General features: G+C 38.7%; 1 protein-coding gene and 1 non-coding gene across 2 annotated transcripts; both read right to left on the bottom strand.

Annotated features, from left to right (window-relative positions):
• Window positions 1–2,617: 2,617 nt before the first annotated feature.
• Window positions 2,618–3,142, bottom strand: LOC132612969 (uncharacterized). Its single transcript, XM_060327038.1, has one exon. The coding sequence runs from the start codon at window positions 3,140–3,142 to the stop codon at window positions 2,618–2,620; it is 525 nt and encodes a 174-aa protein (XP_060183021.1).
• Window positions 3,143–11,307: 8,165 nt separating this feature from the next.
• On the bottom strand, window positions 11,308–11,413 carry LOC132619252 (small nucleolar RNA R71). The gene has a single exon (XR_009574634.1). It is a non-coding gene; the product is annotated as a small nucleolar RNA R71 (small nucleolar RNA).
• Window positions 11,414–20,626: the final 9,213 nt, after the last annotated feature.

Raw genomic sequence — 20,626 nt, 5'->3', positions numbered from 1 at the left:
ATTTCCCACCCCACACTTAAATCATGATTTTCCCTCGAAGCATATAGATGGAAAAATTTAAAACCAAGGCAAGAAATACTCCGTGAGGCCCACTAGGGCCTAGTCATCATCCTCATCATACTCAACCTCACCATCAGACGACTCGACATCCTCTTCCTCATCATTATCAGCATCTTGTGCTTGGGACTCTTCTTCACTACCTTCCTCTATCTCGGCTGCTATGAGGTCCACGGAGCACAAATCCTCATCAGCTGGCAGCTTGCCCTTTTCTCCAATAAGAACTCGTGAGTAAATGGTGTGAGGGCATTCCGTGAACACACTCGAGACATCCAACTCGAAGTGATCACAAGCCTTCATTGCAATCTTATAAAGTTGCACTAACATAGTAGATTGGGCTGATCTTTCTTGGGCTGGAGTCAAGTTGAGTTTAGTGCACTGTTCGGGAGACTTGACATTAGAGATGTCAATCATATTGTCCGGGCACTCGAGCACCCTGTCATGTGGACTTTCTAAGTGAGGTGCCAACTTTCTTAAGTATCCAGTGAGGGTATTACCAAAACTCAGCCTTAGGGACTTGCCCTCCTTGATGTGTTGCATCTCCTGTAGCATCCAATACATAATGTTAACAGGTTTCCCCGTCAAGAAGAAGTACCCAATGACTACTCTTTCCTTCAGCACGGTAGTGAAATGATCCAGTGGCATTATGCGAAAGTTTCGCAATCGAAGCCACACTCGGGCCTCCTTCATGAAATCACCCATTAGCATTGTCTTGTGCTTCCTTGGGTCCTCTCGATATCTAGCCCACTTGGCCTTTGAATCTGGCCCACACAAAGTATCTAGAATGGCCTTATAGTCAGGCCTTTTGATGAAATCAAGCAATGGTCCAATGGGACAATCAGGGACTCCTAAATGTGCACACATAGTGGAGGCTGTTAGCGGCACATACTCACCTCTTACGTACACCGACGGCTGCAGTTCTGGCCAACGGTAGATTTGCATACAACTCCAATATCATGTCAATGTTCGTGGACCCCGGATTCTCAAAGACATCATTCCAGCCCATTTCTACTATTTGGTTGTAGATGCCCCGAAAATTCTTTTTCAAAGCAACTTTGTTGACAGGCCTTTCATGAATGCACCCCTCCTTCAAAGGGAAGTATTTGTACCATTCTTCGTCACACCCAATCCTTACAAGATTGGGACGAGGACTAAGGAATGGGGGCTACCGGTTGTTTGCTACTGCAGGTTGTTGCTCCTTTCTTAGTGTTCATGAATTGAAGTTTTAACTTTTTCACTTTTCGGGTACTATCATGGCTTTATTGACTTTCAAGCTCATCCTAGGGTGAACCACCCCGCACTTAATTCAAACTATGGTACAAAAATTGAAACAAAGAATTTAGCTAACTTAAACTAAAAAGAACGAAAATTAAAGAAAAACTATACTACAAAATAAGGGAAATCATGTTGGAGGACCTAGGTTAGGCCCCTTACTTTAGTGCTTTTCGACTTATGGATGTTAATGGTTATTCCCTAAGGTTTCGAATGATGTTTCAAGTTTAATTGCTACTCAAGACTTCACAAAAATCACAAGAAACTTGGTTTAGAAATTTTGTCATACACCTTGTGGGCATAGAACTATCCCCTTGAGTTTTGCAACAATGGAGGGTTGAAGAACCTTCCCTTTTGTTGGGGAATCATTTTTTTTTAACATCTAACAACCATTTCAAGCACAACAACACCAAATCCCCACCCAATTCGCCCAACCCCATAAACCCTAGTTCATTAAGCTCAAAATCAACACAAAGTGGGAAAAGGGAATGAGATTTCATGGATAATGAATGAAGATTAATTACCTTTGTTGAGATATGAGACAATGCACACGAATTTATTGAGGGATGAAGATGATTTTGGGAAGGTTTTGGGTGCTAAGTTTCGGCTTTAAGACGAGTTCAGGGAGAGAGAGAGAGAGAGAGAGAGAGAGAGAGAGAGAGTTTGTGAGAAGTGGGGGGAATTGGGGGGTCGTCCGTGTTTTAAATCTTAAAAAAAATTCAAACTGGGTTGACCCGTACGTTGGCCAGGCGGCGCATGCTAATCGCACAACACCCCCACTCTCTAAACTTTACATTTAGAAAAAGAATTGCTTTGATTAGACCTCTTGCCCTAGTCATTCATCGCATGCCCAGCACACAGAACACCTCTCTCTAAACTCTTTACTTAGCCAAATTTTGGCTCTGAGTGCAGCTCATGCGCTGGTCATGCGATGCATGCCCAGCGCACAAAACACCCTTCTTTGAATCTTTTACTTAGCGAAATTTTTGGCCTACTTACCTGCTGTGTGATGGCTATGCTATCATAGACACAATACAATACAAACCTGAAGCTCGATTCTTGATGTTTTGTATTCGTTTCGAGTTCTCGTTCCTTCCTTAGCCCTGCAACATGAACAAACATGACATATATGCTACAAAAGTTGGATTGCCTCCCAACCAACGCCTTAGTTAATGTCGTGGCATGACATTTTTTGTATTTTTCTTTTATTTTAAATTGCTACATTACAAACTCGAGTTGCCTCCCGAGAAGCGCTTGATTTAACGTTGCAAGAAGACGCGATCCTTCTCTATTCATCATCAAGGAGCACTTGCTCCTTCTCCTTATCAAAAGCAGCACCCCAATATCGCTTGAGACGCTGTCCATTTACCAAGAACTTGCGCACCCCATCCATAGTTTGTATTTCCACAGCACCACGGGGTGTGATTCTCGTCACTACAAACGGTTCAGACCATCGAGACTTAAGCTTTCCTGGAAACAACCGCAGCCTAAAGTTGAAGAGTAGTACCTGCTGCCCTCGCACGAATTCACGATGTTGAATATGCTTGTCGCTCCATCTCTTCGTCTTCTCCTTGTATAACTTTGCGTTCTCATACGCCCCCAATCTGAATTCATCAAGCTCGTGCAATTGGAGCAACCTCTTCTCTCCAGCTAGGTTTATATCAAGATTGAGTTTTTTGATTGCCCAATATGCTTTATGCTTTAACTCAACCGGCAGATGGCATGCCTTCATGTAAACTAACCTGTAAGGAGAAGCTCTGATGGGGGTTTTATACGCTGTGCGATACGTCCACAAGGCGTCATCCAACTTCATTACCCAATCCTGCCTTTAAGCATTCACAGTTTTCTCTAAGATTTGCTTCACTTCTCTATTTGAGACCTCTACCTGTCCGCATGTCTGTGGGTGGTAAGTTGTAGAAACCTTATGCTTCATCCCATATTTCGCCAAAAGGTTCTTCAACAAACTGTTGCAGAAGTGAGTACCCCCATGACTAATCATCGCCCGTGGGGTTTCAAGCCTTATGAATATGTTCTTTCGCACAAAATTCACCACCACCTTTGCATCATTGGTTGGAAGAGGGATTGCCTCCAACCATTTTGAAACATAATCGAGAGCAAGCAGAATGTACTTGTTACCGAAGGATGGTGGGAAAGGACCCACAAAATCAATGCCCCAGATGTCAAATATCTCTACCTCCAATATGTTTGTCAAAGGCATCTCGTTCCTCCTAGAGATGTTTCTAGTTCGTTGACATCTGTCGCAACTTCTAGCAAATGCATGAGCATCTTTGAAAAGAGTAGGCCAATAGAACCCATATTGTAATACCTTAGCTGCAGTACGATCACCTTGAAAGTTCTCCCCGTATGGGGAAGAATGACAGATCTCCAGTACTTGACTCACCTCGGTCTGTGGAATGCATCTCCGCACTAACTAATCAGTCCCTTGCTTGAACAAATACGGCTCATCCCATATATAAAACCGTGAATCATGATACAACTTCTTTCGCTACTGTAAGGTGGCTTCAGGAGGGTACATCCCACTTACTATCAAGTTCACATTATAAGCATACCATAGGACTTCGGCAGCAGGAATAGCAAAAAGCTGCTCGTCAGGGAACGACTCTCGAATTTGAACATGCTCCACAAAATGATTATGGTTGTCCAATCTAGACAAGTGGTCTGCGACTTGGTTCTCAGCTCCCTTACGATCTTTAATCTCAATATCAAATTCTTGCAAAAGAAGAATCCATCGAATCATCCTGGGTTTAGCATCCTTCTTGCTGAACAAGTAGCGAATAGCTGCATGGTCTGTATATACAATAACATGTGTCCCAACAAGATATGACCGAAGCTTATCAAATGCATAAACCACAGCTAGCAGCTCCTTCTCTGTTATAGTGTAATTCATTTGGGCAGTATCTAACATCTTACTAGCATAGTAGATAGAATAAAAAACTTTCTCTCGTCTCTGACCCAACACAGCCCCCACAGCATTGTCGCTTGCATCACACATCAATTTGAATGGCTCCAGTCAGGTGCGATGATTATTGATGCAGTTACCAATATCTTCTTCAGACCTACAAAGTCCTTCATACACGCATCATCAAATAGGAATTTCACCTCCTTTTCAAGTAACCTGCACATCGGACTAGAGATCTTTGAAAAATCCTTTATGAAGCGTCTATAGAATCCTGCATGCCTGAGGAAACTGCGTACACCCTTGACTGACACGGGGGGTGGCAGCTTTGAAATGACTTCCACTTTAGCACGATCAACCTCCAGCCCTCTCTTTGAGACCTTGTGCCCAAGGACGATGCCTTCTCGGACCATAAAATGACATTTTTCCCAATTCAAGACCAGGTTAGTCTCTTCACATCTTGCAAGTACTCGGTCTAGATTCTTTAAACACACCTCAAAAGAGTTCCCGATTTTGCATCAGCAAGAGTGATATTTCAATTGGGAATTTAAAATAGAGAATATTTATATTGTTATGGTGGGGTATGGTGGCTTTATGGTAGTGGTGCAGTGGAAGGATGTGTGAAAATAAAGAAAAGTGCATTGCATTTGTGTGATTGTAAATGGTGGTGTATTCTTCTTCTTATGTATATTTTATGTATATAAATTTGTAGCAATATTTATCATGTGCGCATCATGTTTATATCCTATGTATATTAGTGTATCAATATTATATATATGTAGAAAAGTAATGTATAAGTGATATAAAAATGATGTATATATGATATACAATACAATAGTGATGTTTTTTCAACTAGATTTTTGCTCTGAAATTTTACTCCAAACCCGTCCATATCACCTCAAATTATGTATATAACTTCGTCCAAAATTTACCTGTCACTATTGATTTTCTTATCAAACCGCGACAGACACTCTGTACCTGAAATCAACAAAGCGAACCTTCCTGTTTGTTCTTTTGTGCTCTAGTTCTAACACACCATGCAAACCAACATATTTCAAAGAAAAATTATAATTTATATCTGAAACTTAATTTCAATAATATTCAGAAGAATCAAAATCAGTCTTCTTTAACAATTTAAAATACTGTGAAAATTAAAATGTAAAGTGAAATTTAATACCCCATTCTAAAACTGTCTCTGAAACCTCTAACAAAAAGACGGTACTGATGATACGTGACAAAATAAATTTCGCTAATCCACAGAACAAATAAAAGAATAAATAAATGTCTAACTGTAACCAATGAAGCTCTACAAGCCAAAAGTGGAGCTCACCAAAGCATTGTTAATATGAGGGAATGTCCTAGCCCTTAATTTGCTCGTTTGCAGTACTTGTGCATACATTCACATAGGCCAATGTAGATTTTAAAAATATGAAAAATGGTTAACGACTTCCTCGTCACCCTGTGATTATCATTAATTTCCTCACTAGGACTAGAACGAGACCTAGAAAAATATGAATGCATATGAAATATTCTATGAGCAATATAACGGATGAAGCATCTAAAAATCAGTTCTAAAATAATTACACAAAAGTAGTTCAAGAATATTCAATAACATGTTCCTTTATTTATTTCTTTTTTTGGGAGTAAAGTTTAATTCTTACATTCTCTTTGTCTGTTTGGTCACTATCTGATCAAAATGTAGTTTGATCTCAACCCAATCAACCAGGTCTAATCCCTGTGGATCCACACAGTTCAAGATTTTTAGCATGTCCGTGTTCTTTTCCTTACCAAGACAATTTGGTTATAGTATGCGAACCAACAATGCTCTAATCTCATACTCTGACATAGGGGTAACCTGAACCACTAAAGGTCTAAAAATCCTTCTCCGAATTTTTATGGTTAACTCTCAAAACACTTTTTAATTTCTTCCTATTACCTTTCAGGCCCATTTCTATTACTGAATCTTTCTGAGAGATCCTTTGGATCAAGTTCTAATCTTTGAAAGTGAAATAATGGTTCACAAGTCATGTTGATGTTCAAAGCGTAGTATAAAGTGTAATCATTAATGTTTTGTGAAATCTAAAGTGGAAAAGTATACTTTTCCTAGGACCTGGGAAGAGGCCCAACTATATGCATTCCCCACTTAATGAAGGGTCATGAAGAGAGGATGGAATGAAGTGGTTCCGCTTGTTGATGTTGCAGATGAGTGTAGCGTTGGCATTTATCATACTTTTTAACAAAGGCTTTCATGGCTTGTTCCATATGAGGTCAATAGTATTCAACCCTAATGAGTTTCTAAGCCAAGGACTTATCACCAAAATGATTGCTACTATGCCTCTCATGAACTTCTCTCATAATGTAGTCCGTTTCACCGAAATCGAGGAACTTAGCTGATGGACCATTGAAGGTTCTGCGATATAATCTCCCTTCGATGAGATAGTGTTATGACCCAAATTATGGATCGTGCGGGCACTACCATATTACTATCCGATAGGCGAACCCTTATCAACCCAACCACTTTGTAACGTTTCTTTGAAAACAAAATCGACCAGTAATAGTGAATATAATAAATATTACAAGGGCATTCTTTAATTATATACAAACAGTTTCACTTTCCCAAGGATCTAGTCTAAACTGGTGCAAGAGCTTCTAAATTACAGAGGGATGACAAATACCAGACACAGCTTCCGCCTTCGGAATGAGATGTACAGAAGCTGAAGGAAGATAACCGCCACTGCAATTAATGAAACCTTCAAGCAGACCTGAAACACATCTACACCCAAAAAGGATATGGAAAGAGTAGTATCAGTACACCACACGTACTGGTAAGCATCATAGGTCGACTAAGATTAGTTCACGCAACATGATATAAAATAAAACAGAATAGAGAAATGAGTACAGTCGTACACCTCTTTATAACCTACTCAGGATTACTCGATTTTGACTTAACAATGCTCATAACTCACTAACTCTTACTTTATTTCCCTTACTTTAAAGTACTCAAAGTTTAACAATTAGACTCATTAAAACACTTATCCCACAGTGGACACCAAACTCAAGCCACTCAATGAATATCAAATAAGAACAGTAATCAATGCAATCAATGATAACAAATCAACATACTTCCCACACTTAGCCACACTAACAGGGTTAGGTCAAATATATTTATTTATTTATCAACGGACCATGAGGTTAATTGTATACGCCTCATTTTAACAATCAAGAGTAAATCAGATAGAACTTACCAGAATGAACCATAACTACATGTCATCCCATTTGGGATCAGCTTGCCTCCACCACAAATATATGAACACACAAGTAAAATGCAATCAATGTTAGTTTCGTATCCGTACACACATGCTAAATGGTAATGTTTGACCAATTAGCCATGACCTGCCGGGGACCCATGGTGTCCATGTACCACTCGCTCCGAAACTGACCTGGGATCACCCCCTGTCAAATATGCCTTTTCATATTTATATTATCTTTCTCATTACAATGTATTTCCGTTCCACAATCAATAAGGAATGTGAAAAATCAAGAATCAATATCAATGACCATAAATCACCACGCCAGATGTCATATCAAGACTCACGAATCAATTTATCAATATCAAGAATGCAAGTCACCCTATCACGAGACACAACAAGACTTAATACATCACCCTCCTAACAATGGGGATACTCTACGAAGCCGCATAAGGTAAGAACATACGTCATCATGTAACAGCTATACCTAGACTAAGACTCTACTTGTCAATAATACGAATAAGGAATCACTCCGAATCAACAAGAAGTAAATAATAACAATTCTCGCACGCTCAGTACGTATAATAATAACAACATGAATACTCAATGAGGACACCCACAATTTAGGAATAGGTCTCCCCCATCCATGGTACAACAAGACCCTATTGCCCTATTTGGTAATTGCATATACCTACCCTCTAACCGAATCAATAACAAACCACCACCCCTACTTGCTTCCCCTTTTTGGAATATTAACTATGCACCTTATTTTATTTAATATTTAATGGCATGATGCCTGCAGAAATCAGCATTCATCTTAACCTAAATAATGTCGGTCCGAGCTCCGTGTCTGAGACCTAATCATGTTTTATCCCATCCATTCTGTAACATATATACGATTTACTAATCAAAATCTAACTCAAGTAAACCATAACCTACCTAGTTGTCGGGCAGCTTTCACGAACGTTCATGGAGTATCTACCGTCCTGTCTTGGAGCGGGGACTCGTGATAGAAAATCTTTAAGGAATATAATCCGAAGAATTCAGAGAGCCACCTTTCCTTAATCATCAAGTGTTTTACTCTGGGAATAGCCTAATAACGGCTTAGAAGAGGGGTTTGTGGATAAAAGTTATAAAATCCCGAAATAAGGTCATTAAACGCGGGTTCTGGTCTGCACATACCGCTGTAGTGGATTGTTCCTCCACTACAGTGGGCTCGCTATGATAGTCAGTTACCCACTGCAGCGAGAACATCCCCCTAGACCCACATCTCTTTAACTCCTAACTAATTTCAACTACGAGTAATTCTTGCACTTAAAACTCCCCCGGGGACTACTCTTATGAAGATACCCTAGGTTTTTGTACACGTGTTGCGGAAGGTCCAATAACGACCAGGCGTGTCATTACAGATAGTATCTAGTCGCTCGGACACTGATTTGCCTGATTGTCTTCCGGTAATATGTCATTCTGCAAATAATTGACAAAATTCATCACGTGCATCCCATTAATGAATTGAGTTCACCTCATTTTGGCTTTGGTCAAGGATAGAGTGGAACAAGTGAACCACTAAATTAGTACGGGACCACTAAATTAGTATGGGATACAATATATCTGCCATGAATTTGATATTTGCTAAAGCATCTGCTTCGACGTTGTCTACTTGATGTGTTGTGAAATTATGGCACAGTTGATATCTTTTTATGAGAAGTTTTACTTGTTTTTAAGAAAGTACATGTCATTTTGATGTGCTGTGAAGTTATGGCACATTCAATATCTTTTTACGAGAAGTTTTGCTTATTTTTAAGCAAGTACATCTCATTTTGATGTGTTTTAGGTAAATCGAGGAATTAAAGGACAAAAGCACATAATTTACAATATTTGGCACTAATATGAAGTTATATGGCAGTATTTTATAGTACGAACCATAATCCTAACCGTGAAATATGGATAATGAAGCAGAATGTTGAAGTTGAAGTTACTATTATACAGGAACATTTTACGAATCGTATCTTGAGATACAGGCTGTACTTCAAACCGTAGGTTGTGATTACAACTGGGGCAGAAGGTCAAGTTTGGAGGATGCTTTTATACGGGCAATTTTCACAGATCGTATAATATTATATGGGCCGTGTAGTTGGTCGTATTTAGTGGAATTAATTGAGACAGAATGCTGAGTTTGAAGATGAAGATTTACGACTCAAGTTTTACGGATCGTATAAGTTTATACAGGCCGTACAAGGTGATCGTATTCTCAACTGAAGACTTGAAGAAATCCTGGTCGTATAACTTGATACGGTCCGTATTTTATTATACGGACCGTAAAATATGTCGTCGGGGACTTAAATGTAAATTTGTAATTTTATGTTTATGTTTTTGGAACCTTATAAATAGTTCCTTGTAAGGTGTTATTTATTATTAGTTGTCAGTTTTGAACTATTATTCCTCAGCATTGAATACTCATAGTTTTTGAAGCATTTTTTGGAGAACGAACAATCGCAATTACTTTATTTCAATTTCAATCAATCAAAAGTAAGCATTATAATTTCTATTATCTCTTCTTGTTATTCTTCCACTATGAGTAGCTAATTTATCTACTAAGGTTTTGAACCCTAGGATGGGTGTTTTGTGATTGGAAATTGAGATTGATAGACATATAACAGATTGTTAGGGTTTATTTATTCTTTGTTCTTAAGTCATAATTGACGGTTGCAAACATTGTTTAAGGCCTTAAACTTTACTTAACTTGGGAAAGTGAGTAGGGTTTGGTAAGAATAAATAACAAGAGCTCAAGACGTTAACCCTTGTTTGATAAATTCAATTAGGAATAAAAGGAATTTACTTGGCACGAATTAACCATTCTTCATATACATTCTTTTATATTTGGGAAAATCATAAAGAGAAATAATCTTTAACTATTGGGAAACATTAGGGATTCCCGCAGGGGTTAAGTGCATTCTAAATAACGATCCATTAGAAGTATATCAAGACCAATCACCATACGCATACACATTATCTGACAGGGACACAACCTTGGTTCCTTTTACCATATATTTTACAATCCAAAGCAATTAGTCATAAAACAACCAAACTTCTATAAAACCAATGATATACGACATTAGACCTAAACAAAGTATTCTATGATTTTAGTAACCTTTTCACACTATATTCCCAATGGGATTCGATCCCAACCTAGTTGGGTTACTATATTTGACATTGTCTGCTTTACACTATTTAAAAGGTGTAATTTGAGTGTATCAAATTTTGGCGCCGTTGCCTGGGAATATGGTTTTGAAATTATTAAATAGTGATTACTTTGCTTGAAGTCCTTTTCTTATTCCACCACACTTTGTTTTCTATTCGTTGTGAACCAGGTGATCACGAATCATAATCAACGAGGAGCAAATGGTAACTAGGGTGGTGAACAAGACCCCTCCGATTATAGCAGATCATGAGAATGTATTTGTTGATTTGATAGACGCGGAGGATTATGCATCTGCTATCGTTCATCCTCGGGTTAGAGCTACAAGTGTCAAAATTGATTCCTCTCTCTACCAGTTGCTCAAACTTGAGGGCTATTTTCGGAACTCTACTGACAATGATCCTCATCAACATTTGCGAAACTTTGCGAATGTATGTGCTCATCACATCCAAATAATGTTTCGCAAGATGCTATTCAGCTAAGGCCCTTCAAATATTCTTTAGCCGGAGATGCAAGAGTGTGGTTTGAAAAGCTGCCCCGGAATTTTATTACTTCATGGGCAGAGATGGTGTCGTTTTTTCTCAAGAAGTGGTATCCCCCAAAAAAGAAGGCTGAAATTCGTGAAAAAATTTATGAGTTCAAACAACTTCAGGGGGAGCAACTATATGAAGCTTAGGAGAGATTTAAAGAATATTTGTAGAAGTCTCCAAATCATGGTTTTCCAGAGAATATATTGATGGAGAAATTCTATGCAGAAATGGAACCTATAACACAATCAGTTGGGAACAATGCAGCTGGTGGATGTTTTAGGGACAAAACTTACACCAGAGTCTCTAATATGCTTGACAGATTGACTACACACAATCAGGCATGGCACTCGGGTAATGCTGAGAGTATATCGTATTAGGGTGCAATGATCCACAATATAGTGAAAGAGGACCATGATACACAACAGACGTTGGCTCAGCTTACAAAAAATATGTCCTTGCTGACCAAGAGGTTTGATGAGAAGGAGATTAAAAAGGTGAATGTTTGTGAAGAAGCTCAAGGAATGCTTAAGGGTATGTACCAAGTCTAAGAGGGTCCATATCTAGAGGGTCCTCCTATGCAGGTTAAAGATGCTAACTATGTGAACAACTCTCAAGGGGGTTATCAAAGGCAAAATTACAAAGAGGGTTATCAAAATCAAAATCAATTGAGACCTCAGCAGGGACAAGATACTTACAATAACAACCAGGGGAACTACAATAATAATTATGGTGGTGCGAACCAAGGGAACTACAATAACAACAACAATTTCAGAAATAAGAGTTCCAATTCCATATATTCCACCAAAGGGGCAATCAAATGATCAATGAAGTTCGCGGTTGGAGGCTATGCTTGAGAAGCTGCTAGCAAATCAAATCAAAGCTGAGAAGAGTTTATCTGGCCTGACTAAAATAGTGGGATCTCATACGGATTCCATTCAGAAGCTCGAGTCACAGATGCATGAAATTTCCAGAGAGCAGTACCCTCGTCAAAAGGGAGGACTTCATAGTGACACTATTCCGAATCCAAAGAATGGGGGAGGTGGTGTAGATCGTGTTTATGCTATCAGTACTTAGAGTGGTAAAATACTCCAAGGTGCTGAAAAGAAGGTAATAGATCTCGAACCAGCTGCTGAAGAAGAAGAGGTGCAGTCTGATGCACCAATGTTCAGCACAGAAATTCCAATTATGGTGGATGTTGCTGCTATTCCAGAGGGTTCGAAGATGACTATCATGACCTAATTTATTTAAGTCGTGCAGGAACCTATCTTTCCCACCTCGATATGCGAACCCTCAATTCAACATTCACAATTTATAGAAAATAGCGAAAGAAACAAAAATAACATAAGTCTCACAAATATAATATAAATAAGTACGGAAGTAAAAGAAATCCACCCCAGTATCTGGTCTGGTCATACAAACGCATCTAAACTAATTACTACAAGTCTGAATAATAATACATAATAGTCTTAAAATCATGTCTCAAAATGGAAAGCAAGACATAATAATAGGAAGAGTCTTCGGGCAGCGAACGTCCTCATCCTCACCCTGAAGAGACTCGAATCAGCAATCCTAGAATATCAGTCACGAGGGATAGAAGTAGATCGATCCTGGTACTCTGCATCCATAAAAGAATGCAACAAGTGCAGGTCAGTACAACCAACAAGTACTGGTAGGTATTATAGGCCGTCCTCAGTTAGCTAATATATATAAAGAAAGTAAATAAAAGATAGGCATGCTTACAATCAAATACAAGTAAAATACAGTCTCATCAATATATATCAAGTCCTCAGGTATCAACGATTCATATCAGTATTCAAACTATCAGCTACCAACAAAGTTCCATAACCGATCAAGTCTATAGTGAAGTATCTAAACCCGAGTGTTCCCAGTCTCATCATATCTGATCAAGCCTATTGTTAAAGCATCTAATCTCAAGTGTTCCAAGTACTCATAATAATTGGTAAAAAATTCAATCAAGTATCCATAACACAATAACAATCCACTCACATTGATGATAACAAGTGCAATGCAATGCAATGATATGGGTGACATGAATGCAATGGCATATATAAGTACCGTGTACACACATGCCTCGAGCGAAGCATCACGTCTTGACGGTCATGACCCATGGGGACCCGCAAAGTCCATGTACTAAGTCGCTCCGTAACACATAGCCTAGAGATAACTTTTCCATCCTTCACGTCAGCCGACCAACCCGTATCACATAGACTAGAATGGTCGCGCAATATAAACCTCATATCAATTAACAACGTGCCCCACATGAACACCTCATAATATAAATCTCATCTCAATTTTATGCTTTCCGGCAAAGACCTCGTAGGCTACACTCTCACACTTATCATCATCAGTATGTAACAACCCGTTTGGTCGTTATAGTTATTTTGACACTTTTGACCCTTCCTGAATCATTTTGGCTAACTTTTTATTCGTGGGGACTATTGACACATTTCCCAAGGTATTCAATATAATTCGAGCGACTTTCTGGGAATTTGGGCTTTAAATGAAAAAGAATTGACTCAAAGTTGACTTTTGGGTAAATGGACCTTTTCGGAGATATGTCGATTTCGAGAGGTTTGGATGGTCATTTAGAACTTCTGTGCATAATTAATTCGGTTCCCAATGTATTCGGGTGCATTTTGAGACTTGAGTTGGGAAGTTGGATTTGAGGTATCAGGGTTGACTCAATCAACGAGACATCTATTGGGAATTCCGAGGCCACGGGTGCATTCGTAGCGTGTTTTTATTTGTGCCTGCATATATGGTATGTGAGCAGATAGCCTCGAGTGATAGTCAGGATTTTGGGTTGAGATTGTGATTTTGGGGATTCAGGTGCCCGCTATGGCGGCACCAGTACCGTAGAGGTGGCACCGCTATAGAGGTTGCCAGGCTGCAGAAGCAGCTATTGCATTTTGTTGGTTGACCGTCGTGGCTGAGTGGTCATTGAGGCAGGACCGTTGCAGCGGTCCCGTTGTCGTGGGAGCGGTATCAGGCAGATTATTTCATTAACTGAGTATTAAAAGCCCTAAGTCCCTCATTCTTTATTATTTCGACTCTAGAGTTTTTGAGTGCTTTTCAAGGTAGTTCTTGGGAGAAACCCTTGGTGGTAAGTTCTTCTATTTTCTTTTCTATTCCGTTGTCCTTAATCACCTTAGGATTCCATTATCATGATAGTTCCTTAAAGGGTTGATGATTAAAAGAGGGTTCCATGAGTTCTTCTTTCTAGGCTTCGGAATCTTGATTTATTGATTTGGTTAGGTTATTTAAGCATGTAATTGATGACTAGAACCTATGATTGCATGATTCTTCCAAATTAGTGGCTAATTTATGGGATTCGAGTTGGGGGTTTATACCCAAATTTGAGCGTTTTTCCTAGAATCTGAATTTAAGAAATTGTTAGTTCTCCTAGCTTCTAATTGATGGAAATTGATCACCTAGAGTGTTAATTTCATGTTGAAACCTTTAGATTCCTAATTCACCTTTCTAGTTCATAAACCCCATTCCATAGGTTGGGAATTTGGGTCTTGAATAGAAGTAAGGTTTGATTGATGTTCTTCTTGATTCTAATTTCATAATTCGAATATTCTTAGACTTTCATTATCTCGAGACTCGAAGGAAAGAAAAGACTAAGCTGTGATCGCTGGAGACTTTGTTGTTCGGCCTTCTAGGTAGGTTATGGTTTACCCTATGGTGAGACTTCAATTAGCGATTGTCGGAGAATGCATGTAAACCTTTGGGTATGAAGTCGGGTTGGATATTGCCTTAGGATGGGCTTTGTTATATGATTTGGGGCAAGCCACCCCTTTGTGTTGTTCCTTATCTTGTTCTATTGTTGTGGCTCGGTGCCACATGGAGATAGTAGATATTGGTGACTATTGACATATATTGATGATGATATTATAGCATCTTACTTGTTGCTGTTTTAAGACGAGGACTTTGATTCTATTTCGGCTTATTGTGTAGCCTTTTGATTGATATTGTTGGTGTGCCCATGTGTGGCACTTTTTATATTGACTTGATTATTGACATTGAACTCATACATTACACGCATTCTTATCCTTCACGATATACCGTTGATACATTGATGATATACAAGGAAACACTGTTATGATCCGGGCTCAGTTGGATGGGAGTGACGTGAGGACCGATGTTCGATGTTTATCCCGAAATCGAGGTATGAGTACTGATAGTGATTTTCCAGGTATTTGTCGGAATCGTGAGGGTACATGGACTTCGTAGGTCCCTCATGTGTTGTGCTGCCGAGATGTGATGTTCCATTATCGGAGTACATGTGTACAGTGCATTACATTGCATTCAGACTTCATACATTATTGCATTGCATTGTACCATGGCTTCTATTGTGATATTCTTGCGATGTAATTGTGATATAACGGATTCAGATTGAATGTACTGAGACTTGGCACAATTGAGTTTAGATGCTATAACATAGGTGATGACTTGCACTTGATTACTAGCTCGGGCCGACTTATACCGTGTTTTTTTTAATCAAAGCAATTTATTAATCAAAATATTCTGTACAGGGAAAATTGGCCAAAAGTGCCTACATTATGATTAGCAGTAAAAATGCAAAAAACAAAAGCAAAAATAACATGCTGCTGCTTCTGCCCCAACCTTGGATTGATTCCATTTCAAGTCACCTAAAAGCTCTCACCAGGTGCTTATGGAATAAAAAAACCAACTGAAGAATCCGTCAAGTTGAAACTATGTTGTAGCTGTCATTCTGCTTCTTCTTTTGCTGCTAAACTACTTTATGACAATGCCTACTGAATATTCATCAGTGTCACAGCAACAACTAATGCTACTAAGGAGATTCTTCTAATAGGATGAACCAAAGGTTAATACCACACATTGGATAGAACTTCCCTAGTAACTAAGTATTAGGCATGAGACTAATGCTACTCTTCTTATGTTGCATTCCAAAACTGCTGCATGATGCTGAAATATCATGCAGTCAGAAGCTGTGCTTAATTTGGTTCTCTAGTTTTCCATGTCTTGAATCTAAAGCTTGGTATCTGCATTTTGTCACTTAAAACAATAGTCTTTGCCTCAGCTGGAAGATCTTGATAAGAATGATATTGAAGAACACCTGCAAAATGAACAACCATGTTAGCCAAATAATCTGCTAGTTTGTTGCCTTCTCTGAACACATGAGCCATTTGAGTTTGCCCTTTCTGTCTCCATTCCAGAATCTTATTAATCTCCATGCATACTTTCCATGGCATTTTCCATTCCCCATCTAACACCTTTCTCATGACAAGTGAGTCCGTCTCTATAATAAGGGGAAAAACTAATTATTAGCACAATAGATTACTCCTTCTAAGATTGCCTTTGCCTCAGCCTCAAGAGATGATGTTTTTGCTGTTGTACTTGCCCATGCAAACATTAAGTCCCCTGCACGATCCCTTATGCAGAAAGCTGGAGAACTCTGACCAGTACTGCTCTTATAAGCCCCATATGTGTTACACTTGAACCAACCTATTGGAGGAACTAACCACTGCACAGTTGTACATGTGATATATGGCTGATGAACTTCTAAAACATGCACCAGTTGTGGCCAATTGTATGGCAGTGTCAAACCTGGATAAAGTTGTTTAGCAAGTTGGATCAGCTGCTGATTAATGCCATATAATACTTGGTTTCTAGATATCCTCGCCCCAGGTACAATAGTATTTCTCCTTTTCCACAAATGCCACATAATGATGGATGGAGCTGCTTGATAAAGAGGCCTCAGCTTGGAGTTGCACTTTGCTGTCCACCATTTAGTGACAACTTGATTGATCTATACAAAAGGACCATTAACTCCTGCTGCTGCTGCAAATACCTACCAAATCTCTGCTGCAAATTCCCTAGTTAAAAACAGATGAATCATAGTCTCTTGTTGAGGAACCATGCAACATCTGCATATTGAAGCCAGATTAATCCCCATAGAAGCCAAAACATCATCAACTAGTAACTTTCTATGCCATACTCTCCATAAAAAGAAAGCTATCTTGAATGGAAGGCCTTTGATCCATATGTTTCTATAGAACCATTGCTGCTGTTTTTTCTGTCTAATAACCTCCCATGCACTGCTCACTGTGAATTTCCCTGTACTTGTCAGTATCCACCATGGTTTGTCACATTGGATTTCCCCCTCTTAAATTATCAATTTATACCTTATGTGATCTACAATTTCCTCAGGAACTATTGTGTGCAACAGATCAATATCCCATTTTCTTTCTGATAACATAGCTTCTACATCTTCTAAATCTTCATTGACCTGATAACCAACTGGTAAAACTTTGATCAATGGTCCTAGTATAGTCCAGTTGTCAAACCATAGACTAGATGAACCATTTTTTGTTTCCCACCAAATGTGTTGTTCCATCTCATCTCTAGCTTCCAGCATTCTTTTCCACAACTGTGATCCTCCTTTCCATTTAACCAGAGTTGGAATATGTTTCTTACAATATTTGTTCCACATGAATGTGGACCAAAGTGTGCAAATAGTCCTGAATCTCCACCATAGCTTAGCAAACAAGGCCTTTGAAACATCAAAAAGAGACCTGAATCCCATACCCCCTTCCTCCTTTAGAAAACACATATTTTGCCATGATGTCCAATGCCTCTTCCTCTTCTCCTCCATGCTGCTCCAATAGAATCTAGCAAATATCTATGCAGCTCTTGGATAGTGTATTTTGTGGGAACCATTGCTGAAAGTAAATACATAGGCATGCTTTGAAGAACACTCTTTATGAGCACTGCTTTACCACCAAATGACATTAATTTTCATTTCCAGTTCTGCAACTTGTCCTTCACTTTTTTGATCAAATCATTATAATACATCTTATTTTTTCTTGTATGGAAAGGAGGACATCCCAAGTATTTGAATGGGAAGTCATCTCTGGAAAAACTAGTAATCTGAGCTACTTCTGATGCTAAACTGCTAGAACAGTTTCTGTGCATATAAAAATAGCTTTTTGATATATTCAGCATCTGACCTGATTGCACCTCATACCTGTGTAACACTCCCATAATCAATTCTAATGAATACTTATTAACAGATGCAAAAATGATAGTGTCATCTGCATATGCCAAGTGATTTAAATCAGCACTCCACTTAGGCATGCCATAGCCTCTAAACATAGGATCTTCAAATAGGTTGTTCAAGGCTCTTGACAGTACTTCACCAGTAAGTATAAACAATGATGGTGACAAAGGTCACCCAGCTTAACCCCTCTAGTAGGGTGAAAGAAACCATATGGTTGACCATTCAACATTACTGAATACCATTATTTACAATCAGTCTCCAGATCATGTCAACAAAATGATCTGCAAATCCCATATTTTTGAGAACTCTGATCAAGAACAACCAAGATACCCTATCATATCCCTTTGCCATATCAAGCTTTATTATCACATTAGCTGGTCTGCCCCTTTTTAAGATCTGTGACAATTTCTTGAGTAAGCAAAACATTCTCAATTATGCTTCTTCCCTTCACAAAACCTGATTGGTTTGTAGAGACGAGCTTAGTCAGTACAGATTCTAGTCTTCCATGCAAAACTCTTGAAATAACTTTATTAATAATGTTACTCAAGCTTATAGGCCTCATATCAGCATAAGTCTGTACGTCATTCTTCTTAGGCAGCAGCACCAGATTAGTATGTGTAACTGACTTTGGAAGAGTAAAACCTTCATAAAAGGCTTTAACAATATTGAACACATCAGCCCCTACTATATTCCAATAGATTTGGAAGAAAGCACCAGCAAAACCATCAGGACCACATGCACTGTCACCATTCATTGCAAACACTGGACTTTTAACTTCTTCTATATCAGGCAAAGCCACCAAAGTTAAATTGTCATCCTCAGTTACCATAGCCTGAATGTGATTCAGTAAACTAAAATCAGCAGATTCCTCCTCCTATGAGAATTGTTTTTTAAAGAAACTTTCTGCTTCCGTAGCCATGTCTGAAGGTTCTTCTAACCAATCACCATTAGCATTCTGAATTCTTTTTACTTGTAATCTCTTTCTCCTACCATTTAGTAGATTATGAAATAATCTAGTATTTCTGTCACCTTCTGCAAACCATGTTACATTTGCCTTTTGCCTCCAGAATTCCTCCTCAAAGTGTAAATACTTTTTGAGTTCAGCATGAGCCTGTTGGAGAACCATTCAGTTCATAGGGGAAGGATCAGTCTCAAACAACTCTTCCTTGCGTCCGACTATTTCTTCGCTAATCATCAGCTGGTTGAAAAGGTTACCATATACCTCCTAACTCCATGCTGATAGAACACCTTTTAGATGCTTTAACTTTTGTTTAAACAAAATAAAAGGATTCCCTGTCACCTCTGAGGCCCAATTATTTCTAACAATAGATAGAAAATCTTGGTGTTCTGTCCAAAATTTTAAGAATTTAAAGGGACTTATCACCACCTAACCCTGACCCTTCAAAGAGATGAGTAGAGGAGCATGGTCAGAGCCAGTTCTTGCCAAATGCTCTATTTCATTATCAGCAAACCATTGCTGAAACTGTTGATTAAAGAAAATTCTATCCAATCTCTCAAAAATACAATCAACACCTCCTTTACCATTCCACCAAGTAAAATGACTCCCTTTAAAACCAGTTTCCAATAGTTCACAAGAATTCACACAAAAGGCAAAGTCTTCATAGCCTTAAGGCTGAACAGGAATCCCACCTATTTTCTCATCTTCATGCAACACAACATTGGAGTCCCCTCCAACTAACCATGGAAATTTAGTGGAACTTGCTACATTATATATGTCCTCCCATAACTGTAATCTTTCTCTTTCATCACACTTTGCATAAACTAGTGTGATGACCAAGGTTTTATTCAAATCTAGGAAAACCAGTTTCAAGGAAACTTGTTGTCCAGTATCAAAAATCACCTCTACATCCACATTGTCCTCTATAAAGTACCAAATTTTTCCTGAATTGTTTACTCCAGCATGAGTCATTCCTAATTTCCTTCGATATTTATCAATACATCTAGCTTGTTGAAAAGGATCCATCAAAGCAATAAAAGAGAATTTATGATGTTTGTGCAACATTTGTAACCTATGAAAAGCTTGTTGAGTTCTGACAAACCTTATATTCTATATGAAAGCTTTCATCATTTAACAATAGCTTTAGAAGCAGTTCTCTTTGACAACACTCTAAGCAGTTCCTTTTTTTCCCTCTTTTATAGCTGTTTTGGAAGGAGAATATGGCACTGAGTCTGCATCTTTGTCTTTAATCACATTATCTTCTGTTTTCTCTGATGGCTGCCTGAACTCCTCTGCTATATTATGAGAAACTAAATCATGCAAATTTCTCATTGGAGAGTTTTCCTTTAAAGGAGAAACTTTCCCACCACTTGACT

This window comes from Lycium barbarum, chromosome 1 (assembly GCF_019175385.1).
Source record: "Lycium barbarum isolate Lr01 chromosome 1, ASM1917538v2, whole genome shotgun sequence".
In the NCBI taxonomy this organism is placed as follows: domain Eukaryota; kingdom Viridiplantae; phylum Streptophyta; class Magnoliopsida; order Solanales; family Solanaceae; genus Lycium; species Lycium barbarum.
Note: the sequence above shows the minus strand (reverse complement) of the source record. Positions and strands in the feature narration are given on the sequence as shown.

What these genes read in the sequence shown, in the direction of transcription:
- LOC132612969 (XM_060327038.1), bottom strand. Translation starts at nt 3,142, where the DNA reads ATGAAGTTGGATGACGCCTTGTGGACGTATCGCACAGCGTATAAAACC.